The 15,578-nt window shown below is 42.1% G+C and overlaps 1 protein-coding gene across 1 annotated transcript in view; it reads right to left on the bottom strand.

The window, feature by feature from the left end:
- LOC124722329 (src kinase-associated phosphoprotein 2-A-like) overlaps positions 1–15,578 on the bottom strand; it is a 240,685-nt gene that overhangs the window by 62,668 nt on the left and 162,439 nt on the right. The window contains exon 2 of the mRNA XM_047247505.1: positions 8,355–8,516. Coding sequence (XP_047103461.1) covers positions 8,355–8,516 — 162 coding nt within the window. The remainder of the gene's footprint in view (positions 1–8,354; positions 8,517–15,578) is intronic.

Raw genomic sequence — 15,578 nt, 5'->3', positions numbered from 1 at the left:
AATATACTTTTATTTAATTGTAACTGTTTGACGAAGTTGCTGAAGTTTAGACTTCAACGTAACTTTCTGAGTACAGTTGGCAATTGAGCGTTCTGCGTACAAGCGGCCTATGTTGTCTGTCTTGAGCAGTTTTGGCTAAAGTTGACTGTATCGGAGTTACTGTGTGACTTCGCTTGTTAAAATCAATCACTGTACCGTCAGTGATTGTTTGGCGAGCCTTCTTCGTCTCCCTCACAGGCGCATTTGCATTGCTAGGAAGTCTTTAGTCTGGAACAACCAGACCAGGATAATTTGTTTCGGGTTATACTCGCGACATTATCATCACCACGACGGGACGTCGAAGCAACCAGCCATCGCCTCCGGTACGCCAGATCGTGTCCTTGCAGTTAAGAAGACAGCTTGGTAATGTACGTCCGCAGCACCGGCAAAGCAGGCAATTTTGCTAGGTGATAATCAGAGCTCAGCAGAGCGCGCCTGTTCGTCTTTTCTAACTTTGTTCTGTCTTGGGTGTTCATTGTCTGAGTTCTCACTACTGTAGCAGCAATTAATGTTGGGTTGGCTGTGTGTTTCTCTTAAGATTTGAGTTGCAAGGAATTGGCTCCACATACCACTTTGTCATAAATGTCACAATCTAGTTTAGGGACAACTTCACCTTCACAGCATTTATTTGAGTATCCAATTTGAGCCAATTTGATGTATTGTAAATGTTTCGTGTGTTTTGTTTATTATTTTGAGTTTAGTCATAGTAAATCATATTGTTATTTTGGACAGAACTTTCATTCTGTTAATCGGTAGAACAACACTTTCGTTTCTCACTACAGTAATGAAACTTTCCTTTATTTAACTTATTTATCAAATTAAATTATTGCAGGTGCCAAACTCTTTTCTAGTCCACTTGCAGGGTCGATTACAGTCAGTTCGCGTTTCTATTTAATCCATGTGCAACAGCAAAAGTCGGAGTTAGGATAGGGGGGGCTTAGAGCATCATTTACATATGTAGATTCTAGAATAATTTAGTGTTAAATACACTGCTAGCCCCGGCACCTCGCAAGCGCTCTCTAAAGCCTCTGTTGTATGAGCAATTATCACAAATTCTTGTTCTTCAGAGATATTCTCACTTAGATTGCATGATAAACCCATATTTAACACACTACTCTCGTCACCATTAGAAGTAATAACTGTATTATTAACAAACCTAGGCCGCGCGGGATTAGCCGAGCGGTCTAGGGCGCTGCAGTCATGGAGGTTCAAGTCCTCCCACGAGCATGGGTGTGTATGTTTGTCCTTAGGATAATTTAGGTTAAGTAGTGTGCAAGCTTAGGGACTGATGACCATAGCAGTTAAGTCCCATAAGTTATTCCAACAAAAATAAAAATTTAGGGTAGAATTGTAAGTCTCATTTAGCAGATGACATGGCTCTATTTGGCCTAGACCTATTATATAGTTTGTACAGTCTTGACAGGCGTCTAGAAGTGATGACCTCTTTATAGTTACCGACGGCCTCGAGAATATGACAGTACATTTTATCAGACTGGTTAGCACTTACGAACTTTGCTAAATTCAGGTGTGGCAGGTACAAAGAGCTATTCAAAATTTCCTTCTTATACTGGGCTCTAATTTCACCGTTAATACATTCAACCTTAGAATACGTAACGTACTTAGGAGTATGACGATTGGTTTTAATAAACATATTGTAGACGAGATGTGGCTCAAATTCAAAGATATAGTAGCAACAGCAATTGAGAGATTCATACCTCATAAACTGGTAAGAGATGGAACTGATCCCCCATGGTACACAAAACAGGTCCGAACGCTGTTGCAGAGGCAACGGAAAAAGCATGCAAAGTTCAGAAGAACGCGAAATCCCGAAGATTGGCTAAAATTTACAGACGCGCGAAACTTGGCATGGACTTCAACGCGAGATGCCTTTAATAGGTTCCACAACGAAACATTGTCTCGAAATTTGGTAGAAAATCCGAAGAAATTCTGGTCGTATGTAAAGTACACAAGCGGCAAGACGCAGTCAATACCTTCGCTGCGCAGTGCCGATGGTACTGCTACCGACGACTGTGCCGCTAAAGCGGAGTTATTGAACGCAGTTTTCCGAAATTCCTTCACCAGGGAAGACGAATGGAAAATTCCAGAATTTGAAACACGAACAGCTGCTAGCATGAGTTTCTTAGAAGTAGATACCTTAGGGGTTGTGAAGCAACTCAAATCGCTTGATACGGGCAAGTCTTCAGGTCCAGATTGTATACAGATTAGGTTCCTTTCAGATTACGCTGATTCAATAGCTCCCTACTTAGCAATCATATACAACCGCTCGCTCACCGATAGATCTGTACCTACAGATGGGAAAGTTGCGCAGGTCGCACCAGTGTTTAAGAAGGGTAGTAGGAGTAATCCATCGAACTACAGACCTATATCATTGACGTCGGTTTGCAGTAGGGTTTTGGAGCATATACTGTATTCAAACATTATGCATCACCTCGAAGGGAACGATCTATTGATACGTAATCAGCATGGTTTCAGAAAACATCGTTCTTGTGCAACGCAGCTAGCTCTTTATTCGCACGAAGTAATGGCCGTTATCGACAGGGGATCTCAAGTTGATTCCGTATTTCTAGATTTCCGGAAAGCTTTTGACACCGTTCCTCACAAGCGACTTCTAATCAAGCTGCGAGCCTACGGGGTATCGTCTCAGTTGTGCGACTGGAGTCGTGATTTCCTGTCAGGAAGGTCGCAGTTCGTAGTAATAGACGCAAATCACCGAGTAAAACTGAAGTGATATCAGGTGTTCCCCAGGGAACCGTCCTGGGATCTCTGCTGTTCCTCATCTATATAAATGACCTGGGTGACAATCTGAGCAGTTCTCTTAGGTTGTTCGCAGATGATGCTGTAATTTACCGTCTAGTAAGGTCATCCGAAGACCAGTATCAGTTGCAAAGCGATTTAGAAAATATTGCTGTATGGTGTGGCAGGTGGCAGTTGACGCTAAATAACGAAAAGTGTGAGGTGATCCACATGAGTTCCAAAAGAAATCCGTTGGAATTCGATTACGCGATAAATAGTACAATTCTCAAGGCTGTCAATTCAACTAAGTACCTGGGTGTTAAAATTACGAACAACTTCAGTTGGAAAGACCACATAGATAATATTGTAGGGAAGGCGAGCAAAGGTTGCGTTTCATTGGCAGGACATTTAGAAGATGCAACAATTCCACTAAAGAGACAGCTTACACTACACTCGTTTGTCCTCTGTTAGAATATTGCTGCGCGGTGTGGGATCCTTACCAGGTGGGATTGACGGAGGACATCGAAAGGGTGCAAAAAAGGGCAGCTCGTTTTGTATTATCACGTAATAGGGGAGAGAGCGTGGCAGATATGATAGGCGAGTTGGGATGGAAGTCATTAAAGCAAAGACGTTTTTCGTCGCGGCGAGATCTATTTACGAAATTTCAGTCACCAACTTTCCCTTCCGAATGCGAAAATATTTTGTTGACCCCAACCTACATAGGTAGGAATGATCATCCAAATAAAATAAGAGAAATCAGAGCTCGAACAGAAAAGTTTAGGTGTTCGCTTTTCCCGCGCGCTGTTCGGGAGTGGAATGGTAGAGAGATAGTATGATTGTGGTTCGATGAACCCTCTACCAAGTACTTAAATGTGAATTGCAGAGTAATCATGTAGATGTAGATTGTTCACATAATTAGGAATCACTACATGACGACGACAGTTTTTTTTAATCATATTGGTACAAGCGTTCGCTAACTTTACGTTATAATTATAATGTCTGTAAAAGGCTCCTTTACCCTTGTTAGGAGTAAATGTGCAAAGAGTTCGATACAAGTCCACGTGTTCAGAAATCGATCGTGTACATAATAAAATATTGTGAACCAAGCAACTATTCTGTGGTTTCTTCATTTTTCAAAATAGACTTGTACAGTTGCTGCATCACCCTTGAAACCATCAGCAGATTTGGCGGCAGGCCATCGGACGAATCAAGGAAATTGTTAATATTTTAACTTTGTCGCTACGTTTTATTTTAAATTTGGTGGCCAAGTGTGCAGACAGCAACAGGATCTGGCCATGGGTTGCCCCCTAGCTTGCATTTTAGCAAATGTTTTTATGCCTCATGTCGAATAGGAATTTTTTAAGAAGTATCCGAAAGGGGCCACGAAGGTGAAATGTCGGAAACGTTATGTAGACGACAACTTTATTCTTTAGGGAGGCATCAAGAAAGAGTGTGATAATTTACATAACAGACTTAATACATTCCGTAGAAGGATTTCTTTGTGTGCTCAATATCAGATTAACAGGAGCTTGCCATATTTAGACTTTATCACCTTAAATGGCGGCAAGGTCGAGTTAGACATTTATAGAAAGGAGTCTACTATGATTTCTGAATGTAGCTTCCAACCACCCGTTTAAATATGAAACTGCTGCCTTCCGGTCCCTCCTAAAAAAATGTTCAAATGTGTGTGAAATCTTATGGGACTTAACTGCTAAGGTCATCAGTCCCTAAGCTTACACACTACTTAACCTAAATTATCCTAAGGACAAACACACACACCCATGCCCGAGGGAGGACTCGAGCCCCCGCCGGAACCAGCCGCACAGTCCATGACCGCAGCGCCTGAGACCGCTCGTCTAATCCAGCGCGGCTGGTTCTTCCTAAACAGATTAAATAACGTTCCCCTCAGATCAGAGGCATATGAAAGGAAGTTTGTTATAATGAAGTATATTACCGAGCGTAACGGGTACCGGGGTCTATGATTGAGAAAGTGAATCAGGAAACACTAGCGAAGCGGGGGAGTGCGTGAAAGAGAATCACTCTGAAGGCAGTAGAGGAAAAGAACAAGTTCTATAAAATTCCATATCATGGACACGTATCAGAGAGGACTGGAAAGAAACTGATGTCAGCCAAACATACCTCCGGCATTTTTCAGACCAAAAAAATTTGGGCAGTAGGTTAAAGAACCGTGAAGTCTACAAAAAGAATCCTTTGTCCTGTATCACAAAAATATTTCAGTAAATTGTTACATTATCCGGGTAGTTCAATGTGTCCATATAACTTAGTACTTCACCTTGCTTTTTAAATGTACAGGTCCTCTTCCCTCCTAATGTTGTGATGGCTCCGTCAGGTAACGTCCTGTTTTCTCTTCTAATTTGTTGTAATTTAGAAATTTTAGCCACATGATTTTTTTTTCCGTTATTTGTGACTTGAGGATCCCCTCCCATTCGGGTGTAACAAAACATCCAGAGACCTTGCGCTTATGAAACTAAGCACTTAATCACTTGGCTACAGCCTCCTGGACTGTTAGCCACCGATCAATAGTATATATACGCATTCTTAAAACTTTGAACCGTTTTCGAGAAAATCGAGTATCAGAGTTGCGCCTTCCTCTTTACAAAAGTTGAAGTCCTTGCCTGTTCTACACGCCCTGTCAACCTGAATCAAAACCATAACGCAAGTACGTACGGTCCCCTTGCAAATTTTATGATATGTTTAACGTAATAAGAAGAGCAAGTTTTAAACAAAACAAAAAATCACACAAAGATACTTCGATATCCTGGAGCAGAAACATCAACTTAAGTACAAGCTTTATTTGTAACATAATTTATCATTCAAGTCATTAGTAGACAAGATAAGAAAGTAAAATTTTAATGCTAAAAGAATTCTAGTTCTACAGCAGGAAAATTTTCAGTTTTAAAGAAAGAAGAATTTTAGGTTTAAGGAAGACCATTTTTTTGTTATACAGGACGAATAATTTTAGGTTATCAAGAAGAAAGATATTCTATTTTTACGAGAATAAAGTTTAGTTTTCATCTAAAGATTTAGTGGCCGAGCGGTTCTAGGCGCTTCAGTCCGCGGAACCACGCTGCTGCAACGGTCGCAGGTTCAAATCCTGCCTTGGACACGGTTCAAATGGCTCTAAGCGCTATGGGACTTAACATCTGAGGTCATCAGTCCCCTAGACTAAGAACTACTTAAACCTAAGGACATCACACACATCCATGCCTCGGGCATGGATGTGTGTGCTGTCCTTAGGTTAGTTAGGTTTATGTCATTCTAAGTCTAGGGGACTGATGACCTCAGATGTTAAGTCCCATAGTGCTTAGAGCCATTTGAACCATCTAAAAATTATAGTCTGCAAAAGGCAAGTATTGTTACTTTTTTCAGATTTGTTTCCAAGTATCAAAAATATTTAAGAGATTTTTTCCCCCCGAGGTACGATTCTAGAGCCATTCATGGCAGGAATAGATGTCCTAAGTGCCTACGCCCCTAAACGCTAAAATGGTACTGGGAGGGTCAGGATACAGTAGAGTATGAACGACTCAACTTTTAAAGAACAAATGAAAAGTAAACTGAAAAGAAAACTAAGTAAATGGCAGGCTCCAAAGACCCCGGACTCGATCTACACTCGGTCCTAGGAATTATTGTGTCACTGATTCCGTTATTTATCTTTGTAAATGATATTTTAAATGTCAATAATGCCAGTTTGCGTCAGGGTTCTCTGTACTCAAATTATAGGGTCACCTATGACTGGCTGGGTAAGTCCGTTCAAGGATCAGAGTAAAAACGAGAGCCAAACCCCTTCAATAGGATTATGCCTCATAAGGCACTGTGTTGTTCAAACCAACCTACCTAAGAAACGCTTTACTTTATTTACTAATTCATTTATACTTTAAAATTAGTTTCACAACTTTGTATTATTTGCTGCTAGACAGCATCACATCCAGATATTTGTAAACGTTTTCTTGATGCCGTGTCTTAAAAATAACATTACAAACGTTTAGTTATAAATTCCACCATTGTACACAGCGATGGTTTATACTTCACATTATCTAGAAAAATAAATACACTCCTGGATATGGAAAAAAGAACACATTGACACCGGTGTGTCAGACCCACCATACTTGCTCCGGACACTGCGAGAGGGCTGTACAAGCAATGATCACACGCACGGCACAGCGGACACACCAGGAACCGCGGTGTTGGCCGTCGAATGGCGCTAGCTGCGCAGCATTTGTGCACCGCCGCCGTCAGTGTCAGCCAGTTTGCCGTGGCATATGGAGCTCCATCGCAGTCTTTAACACTGGTAGCATGCCGCGACAGCGTGGACGTGAACCGTATGTGCAGTTGACGGACTTTGAGCGAGGGCGTATAGTGGGCATGCGGGAGGCCGGGTGGACGTACCGCCGAATTGCTCAACACGTGGGGCGTGAGGTCTCCACAGTACATCGATGTTGTCGCCAGTGGTCGGCGGAAGGTGCACGTGCCCATCGACCTGGGACCGGACCGCAGCGACGCACGGATGCACGCCAAGACCGTAGGATCCTACGCAGTGCCGTAGGGGACCGCACCGCCACTTCCCAGCAAATTAGGGACACTGTTGCTCCTGGGGTATCGGCGAGGACCATTCGCAACCGTCTCCATGAAGCTGGGCTACGGTCCCGCACACCGTTAGGCCGTCTTCCGCTCACGCCCCAACATCGTGCAGCCCACCTCCAGTGGTGTCGCGACAGGCGTGAATGGAGGGACGAATGGAGACGTGTCGTCTTCAGCGATGAGAGTCGCTTCTGCCTTGGTGCCAATGATGGTCGTATGCGTGTTTGGCGCCGTGCAGGTGAGCGCCACAATCAGGACTGCATACGACCCAGGCACACAGGGCCAACACCCGGCATCATGTTGAGGGGAGCGATCTCCTACACTGGCCGTACACCACTGGTGATCGTCGAGGGGACACTGAATAGTGCACGGTACATCCAAACCGTCATCGAACCCATCGTTCTACCATTCCTAGACCGGCAAGGGAACTTGCTGTTCCAACAGGACAATGCACGTCCGCATGTATCCCGTGCCACCCAACGTGCTCTAGAAGGTGTAAGTCAACTACCCTGGCCAGCAAGACCTCCGGATCTGTCCCCCATTGAGCATGTTTGGGACTGGATGAAGCGTCGTCTCACGCGGTCTGCACGTCCAGCACGAACGCTGGTCCAACTGAGGTGCCAGGTGGAAATGGCATGGCAAGCCGTTCCACAGGACTACATCCAGCATCTCTACGATCGTCTCCATGGGAGAATAGCAGCCTGTATTGCTGCGAAAGGTGGATATACACTGTACTAGTGCCGACATTGTGCATGCTCTGTTGCCTGTGTCTATGTGCCTGTGGTTCTGTCAGTGTGATCATGTGATGTATCTGACCCCAGGAATGTGTCAATAAAGTTTCCCCTTCCTGGGACAATGAATTCACGGTGTTCTTATTTCAATTTCCAGGAGTGTATCTGTATTCTTATTTAATATCCGAGTGAAACACAGAAGTATGATTACTACAATTAGTTTTCACTTACTCCTTGAGCCTCCGTTCATGTCCAAATATGGTGGTGGTGTCATTGGTGGCGCTGGTGGGGATAGATGTGTTGTTATCTCACGTATCAGAGATTCCTTTTCCTCCTCAGCAGCAGCTGAAAGTTCTTCTTCTGCGAGCGTCTCGGACAAAAAGTGGTTGACATCTGTAACAATTTACGAATTTTTAGCTATGTTCATAAAAATAAACTTTATTATTGGATAGAAACTTTCGTCTGTTCACTCCCTTCTAGCCCAATATACCAAGCGAAATTTATGAGGTATTTCGAAGAATTTTTGGCTTGTTTATTTCCAAATCTCATATAATGTTAGCATTTAATCTGATAAGAAACGAATCAAAAATCCTAGCACAAAATATTTGTCACCTCTTTAAAACACGCGACAACTTTTTCGGAATCTAATGATGGCGTCTTAATATCAATATGAAATAGTAGATGATGTACACCAAGGGTCTTTCACAGTTTTCTGGACAGGTTTCTTGTTTTATAAATAAACATGTAGATTGTCAATTGGGCCTTCAGTCACACATTAACTGCTGAAGAGAAGTTGGATGAAGTATTTGAAGTGTAGTAAGTCTAAGGGACTACTCTTCACAATTTAAGTATTGTTAGATTTACCTTTGGCATACTAGAAATTGTGAAGCATTAGATCCCAAGTCCGTATGCCCTATATAGAGTTCGTTTACTACTTGACTATATTTTTCTAGTCAAACCACATTTCTGAAAATGGCTGAATCATATGGTCCTACCACCTCCAGGACATCTTTTCCTCATAGTTATATGCGTCAACAAGGTCTACACGCTACACACGCTTCAGTGAATAATGGGTCAAACAACGAATACTTAGGATCTCTCATGACCTCATATGGCAACAATACTCAGAAAAAACACTTAGAATATTTAGGTGAAATTATCGGGAGCGCTGACGAAAGAGTAAGCCATAAAATTCAGGAAGGAAATTTGCATAAAACTTACACAATCACCTCGACTTTCTATGTATGGAATCCATTACCACCAAAGTCAAATTTGGCTGCTACACGGCAGTCGTTCTCCCAGATACGCTCTACGTAACGGCGACATCACAATCAATCTTCTCTTTCACAGTAATCGAGAAAATGGTGCTACGGATAATGGAAAAGTATTCGGAACATGATGACAATCTTCATTCGTTTGCGAACGTTTTTAATTTTAAACTTAACTTCTGCTGACTGAAGAGGAATCGTTGAACAACGTAAGAACTCAAAAATAAATCAAACTATCATCTTTCGTGTCACAATGTGTGTACACGAGAAATGTGGTAGTAAGCCTTTTTAAGCCCTTATAATGACTTCATCCTCCGAAAATCAAAATAACATGATTGACGCAAGTCAGTCTCATAACCATGTAATTGGATGAAAACTCTGGAGGCAAATGGGGTTAAGAAATGAAGGTAACAGAGATTTACAGGAAAAAGATGCCCAAATCAGATACTAAATACCATGGAATGTTATGAGAAATAGTGTGATGAATTTATCTCCTTGGGCTGAAAGTGAACAGTCCTTTGAAGTATACAGGGATAAATAGATAGGTGAAGATGAATAACAAAAACATACTTTCCCACTGGAGTACAGATGAAAAGTTAACAATTATTTTCGGGAGTGTAGGCCACATTGGGTGAAAATATGTTTCAGAATATGAAGCACAAATATCAGTGTTGGCAATTAAAATTACACCTGAAAGGATAGGAAATAACGAAATTTTTCTTATTGTGTGTGTACAGTCAAGTTGATGGAATACACTATTAAATTTGTAGGTGTTCTGTGGGTACACAGGGTGTGGTATTTTGTACACTAGAGCTGCCACCCCTGGTAGCGACATTGGCGCTAATCCATATGGGCATCTAGTCCACTGAGCTTGGAGCACAGATACAGGTACGTCATTCGATGCTTCCACACTTCACCAATCGTAGTGGCTGGTCAGTCTGTCGGCAACCGACGACCAAATATTTTCAGTGGGTGAGAGATCTGGAGAACAAGCTAGGCAGGGCACCAGTAAATCACCGTCAGTACCGAAGTAGGTCAGAATGGTATGGGAAACAGTGGTCTTCCGTTATCTTATAGAAAGATAACTTCGCGAAGACCTCGAAGATGGACACGCCAGAAATGGAACGACTACTGTCCTAATTAGCTGCTGTATGAACATGAGGCGTTCGTGTTGTGCACCGAATGGCACCCCAATCATCATGCCAGGAATTGGGATCGTATGACGATGACGAACGCCATTTGGCAACGACCGTTTTCTCCGGATCCTCCACACACTGGTACATTCATCGTGATGCTGTACTCTGAACCGAGACACTTACGAAAGATGATGCGGTGCCACTCCCGCGTCCACTGTTATTACTGGGCGCACGTGTCGGGACGCCTCTCTCTCTGGTGCGCATCAAGGGAAGCAACAATGGTTGCCGTGCTGACTGTAGTGTTAATCGTCGGATTGTCCGTATAGCTATTTTTCTTACTGCAAACAAACTCATTTCGTGGCTGAATGTGCGTGACGTAGCTGTGCGATCCTGTACAGACGAAAGAACTATGTCTGTCCTGTAGGGCGCTAGTTGCGTGGGGAGTGCGCAGCTTGTGGTCTAGTGGCTAGTGTTGCTCCCTCTGGATAATGGGGTCCCGGGTTCGATTCCCGGCTGGGTTGGGGATTTTCTCTGCCCGGGGACAGTGGCTAGATTGGATTGTGTAAAATCTGGACTGTGTAAAAATTGGGACTTTGTATGGGCGCTGACGACCGCGCCCCGCAAACCGAACATCATAGTCATCAGTCGCGTGGGGCCGTTGAGATCCTGCATGGAATTGTAAATGGCCCTGCTGAACCCACAGATACAATATCTGTACGACAGTCGTGGGATCCCGACAAACGTGAGCAGTGTCGCGGAAAGAAACCGCAGCGTCGATAGACCATGATCCTCCCGCTGTCGAATTCCTGTACATATTGGTACAAGTTTCTCCTTACACGAGCAATAATAGGATGTTTTCACGAACATTCTAACACAATCCCTGAATGAGAAATCCGCTGCGTAATCTTTCCTCACACATATAAAGTAATGGTATTACCTCTACCTATTTCGTGCGGTTGTGGAAAAATGCTACTCATACGAACTTTACGTTAGTTACAAACCACCTTCATAGTGTCGAAATTTTAATTGGGTGCAATTTATTAATACGGAAAGGTTTACACAAAAATCTTTAGTTTAGACTTAGTAATAAGGTTCCAGATACAATGCAGAACTTCAGACCAAACTCAGTAGCCAAACTTGGCAAGAAGTTACCACTAGAGACAACATGAATGACAAACATAACGCATTTATACAAACCGTCATATTTACAGTTGAGGGTTCCTTAAAAGTAACTATTTGCAAGCGGAAATGCATCTCTAATAAAAAACCAATTTGAATAAATAATGACATCAGAATCTCATGTAAGAAGAAATGGGCGCTTTGTTATAATGTAAAAGAAATTCACAGGTATGCTAAAGAATTTGCCCGCAGACATTACCGCGAACAACTGAAAGGAATTTTATAGGACAGACTAAACTGTAAACAGACAGTTCCCAAAATGAAATTAATAGTATCAAATTGTTAATGATCCTTCAAAACTGTACAAGATATTTAATTTCCAATCTCTGCAATAGTAGGCAAGTTAAACTTTTTCTTTTCTACAGGCAAGTATAAAGAACATTGACAAGTTGTTGTTTCAAACCATTTTTATTGCGTCATACAGCCAGTGAAAAATGTGGGAGAAAGTCAATAAATTATTAAATCACTGAATAGTAAATATCACATGGGTTCTATGGTATGATGAAACTTCACGTACATTTATGGAGATCAGAGCTGCACACATTAACGCTTTATACACTCAACTGCATAGTATACCAGTCATGGGTGGTCAGCCAACAGACACACCAAAATAATCGTCAGTAAAAGCAATGTGTAAAGCGGAAGTAGAAACAAAATTAAAAATGTTGTCACGCCAGTTTTTTTAGGATACGTCCATAAGAATAGTAACACATTTCAGTATACAGGGTGGTCCATTGATCGCGACAGGGCCAAATAGCTCACGCAATAAGCGTCAAACGAAAAAACTACAAAGAACGAAACTTGTCTAGCTTGAAGGGGGAAATCAGATGGCGCTATGGTTGGCCCGCTAGATGGCGCTGCCATAGGTCTAACGGATATCAAATGCGTTTTTTAAAAATAGGAACCCCCATTTTTTATTACATATTCGTGTAGTACGTAAAGAAATGTGAATGTTTTAGTTGGACCACTTTTTTCGCTTTATGATAGATGGCGCTGTAATAGTCACAAACATATGGCTCACAATTTTAGACGAACAGTTGGTAACAGGTAGGTTTCTAAATTAAAATACAGAACGTAGGTACGTTTGAACATTTTATTTCAGTTGTTCCAATGTGATACATGTACCTTTGTGAACTTATTATTTCTGAGAACGCATGCTGTTACAGCGTGATTACCTGTAAATACCACATTAATGCAATAAATGCTCAAAATGATGTCCGTCAACCTCAATGCATTTGGCAATACGTGTAACGACATTCTTCTCAACAGCGGGTAGTTCGTCTTCTGTAATGTTCGCATATGCATTGACAATGCTCTGACGCATGTTGTCAGGCGTTGTCGGTGGATCACGATAGCAAATATGCATCAACTTTCCCCACAGAAAGAAATCCGGGGACGTCAGATCCGGTGAACGTGCGGGCCATGGTATGGTGCTTCGACGAACCAATACATCGGTCATGAAATGTGCTATTCAATACCGCTTTAACCGCACGCGAGCTACGTGCCGGACATCCATCATATTTGAAGTACATCGCCATTCTGTCACGCAGTGAAACATTTTGTAGTAAAATCGGTAGAACATTACGTAGGAAATTAGCATACTTTGCACCATTTAGATTGCCATCGATAAAATGGGGGCCAATTATCCTTCCACCCATAATGCCGCACCACACATTAACCCGCCAAGGTCGCAGTGTTCCACTTTTCGCAGCCATCGTGGATTTTCCGTTGCCCAATATTGCATATTATGCCGGTGTATGTTACCGCTGTTGGTGAATGACGCTTCGTCGCTAAATAGAACTCGAGCAAAAAATCTGTCATCGTCCCGTAATTTCTCTTGTGCCCAGTGGTAGAACTGTACACGACGTTCAAAGTCGTCGCGATGCAATTCCTGGTGCATAGAAGTATGGTACGGGTGCAATCGATGTTGATGTAGCATTCTCAGCACCGACGTTTTTGAGATTTCCGATTCTCGCGCAATTTGTCTGCTGCTGATGTGCGGATTAGCCGCGATAGCAGCTAAAACACCTACTTGGGCATCATCATTTGTTGCAGGTCGTGGTTGACGTTTCACATGTGGTTTAACACTTCCTGTTTCCTTAAATAACGCAATTATCCGGCGAACGGTCTGGACACTTGGATGATGTCGTCCAGGATACCGAGCAGCATGCATAGCACACGCCCGTTGGGCATTTTGATCACAATAGCCATACATCAACACGATATCGACCTTTTCCGCAATTGGTAAACGGTCCATTTTAACACGGTTTATGCACCACGAAGCAAATACCGTCCGCACAGGCTGAATGTTACATGATAACACGTACTTATACGTTTGTGATTATTACAGTGCCATCTATCATAAAACAAAAGTGGTCCAACCAAAAAAATTCATATTTCTTTACGTACTACACGAATATGTAATAAGAATGGGGATTCCTATTTTTTAAAAACACAGTTGATATCCGTTTGACCTAAGGCAGCGCCATCTAGCGGGCCAGCCATAGCTCCATCTGGTTTGCCCCTTCAAGCTAGACTAGTTTCGTACTTTGTAGTTTCTTCGTTTGATGCTTATTTCGTGAGATATTTGGCCCGGTCACTATCAATGGCCCACCCTGTATACAGGTAAGTTCTGCCAAGCTAGCAGCTTAGCTGCAGGGGAGAAACATTAACAAAAATCCGCTTTATTATTTACGAGGATGGCATTTTTTGCTTGCAGATAGCTTCTCTGAGTTAATAAAAACATGAGATTGTGCGTAGAAGATGGTAAGTTTCAACATCATGGAAGTAGCGGGAATATGTTACTAGTAGTTCCTTTCAGACTTAAAAATTAGCAAGCCGAAGTTGTTCTCTGTGAAAAGCAAATCTGAATCTATTTAAGACACAGATGATATAAACATTTTTTTACTTGTAGAAGAGACAATTGTTGTTGTGAGAGAAACGAAACACAATGTAACTGATTTAGGAAACGGATTTGCGGTTAGCATAAGCTCATGGCTTGCAGAAAACTGATTGTCGCTTAACTAAAATAAAACATATAGCGTAAATCTCCTAACAAAGATATCTGGTAAAAATGAGCTTTTATTATTACAGTGTGGTCAAGTAATGATGGTGAAAACTTTAAGATTTTATTGGGAAGGCAAATGGAAAAAAATCTTGAGAGTATGACAGTTAGGGCTCTGTTAGTATGTGATCAGCATGGACACTGGTCGTCTTGATACCAGGTTCTGCTATTCAGACTATTCTGCCGAGATTCAGCCTCTCTCGCAAACCGGGGTGTCTTTTGTCTAACACATCAATGAAGGCAGTGTGTTAGGGTGCTTGTACCAACCTTTGGACGAAGAAGGAGCATCTGATCGTTGACTGGTCGACATGAGAAAAAGTGGGTTTGAAAGTTAATAATTCATAATGTCCAGAAGTTAGAAACTTCTGTGAAGTAGATTATCAAAGTGTCAATATTCTATGTTTTCTGTAATAGTCAGAACCAACATACGGAATAAATATTGTAGGGATCTAAATAGGACAACGAGAAAAACAGCAAAATGTATGATACACAGTTAGCAGTGGAAAGAGCTTCAGTGCACTGACATTCAGACAGTACAAAAATTACAAATTAGCAGACGTTTTTAGTACGTAGTGCCGCTAATGAGGTTTACTGGGATAGGAATACGGCATTCTAAAAAGCTAACAGAAGTTATGAGGAGCGTGTATGCCTCTTGTCAAGTAACAGCTGTTGTATACAAGAGGAAGTAGCTTTGATAACATTAAGCGGAAGAAGTTTGTTTTATCAATTGCAGCAAGAGGAACACTACACTTCTATAGAGCACAAAACCACTTGTGGCTTATGCCATCATGGTGTCCACAATAAATGT

The sequence above is a fragment of the Schistocerca piceifrons genome, chromosome X (assembly GCF_021461385.2).
Source record: "Schistocerca piceifrons isolate TAMUIC-IGC-003096 chromosome X, iqSchPice1.1, whole genome shotgun sequence".
Lineage (NCBI taxonomy): Eukaryota > Metazoa > Arthropoda > Insecta > Orthoptera > Acrididae > Schistocerca > Schistocerca piceifrons.
Note: the sequence above shows the minus strand (reverse complement) of the source record. Positions and strands in the feature narration are given on the sequence as shown.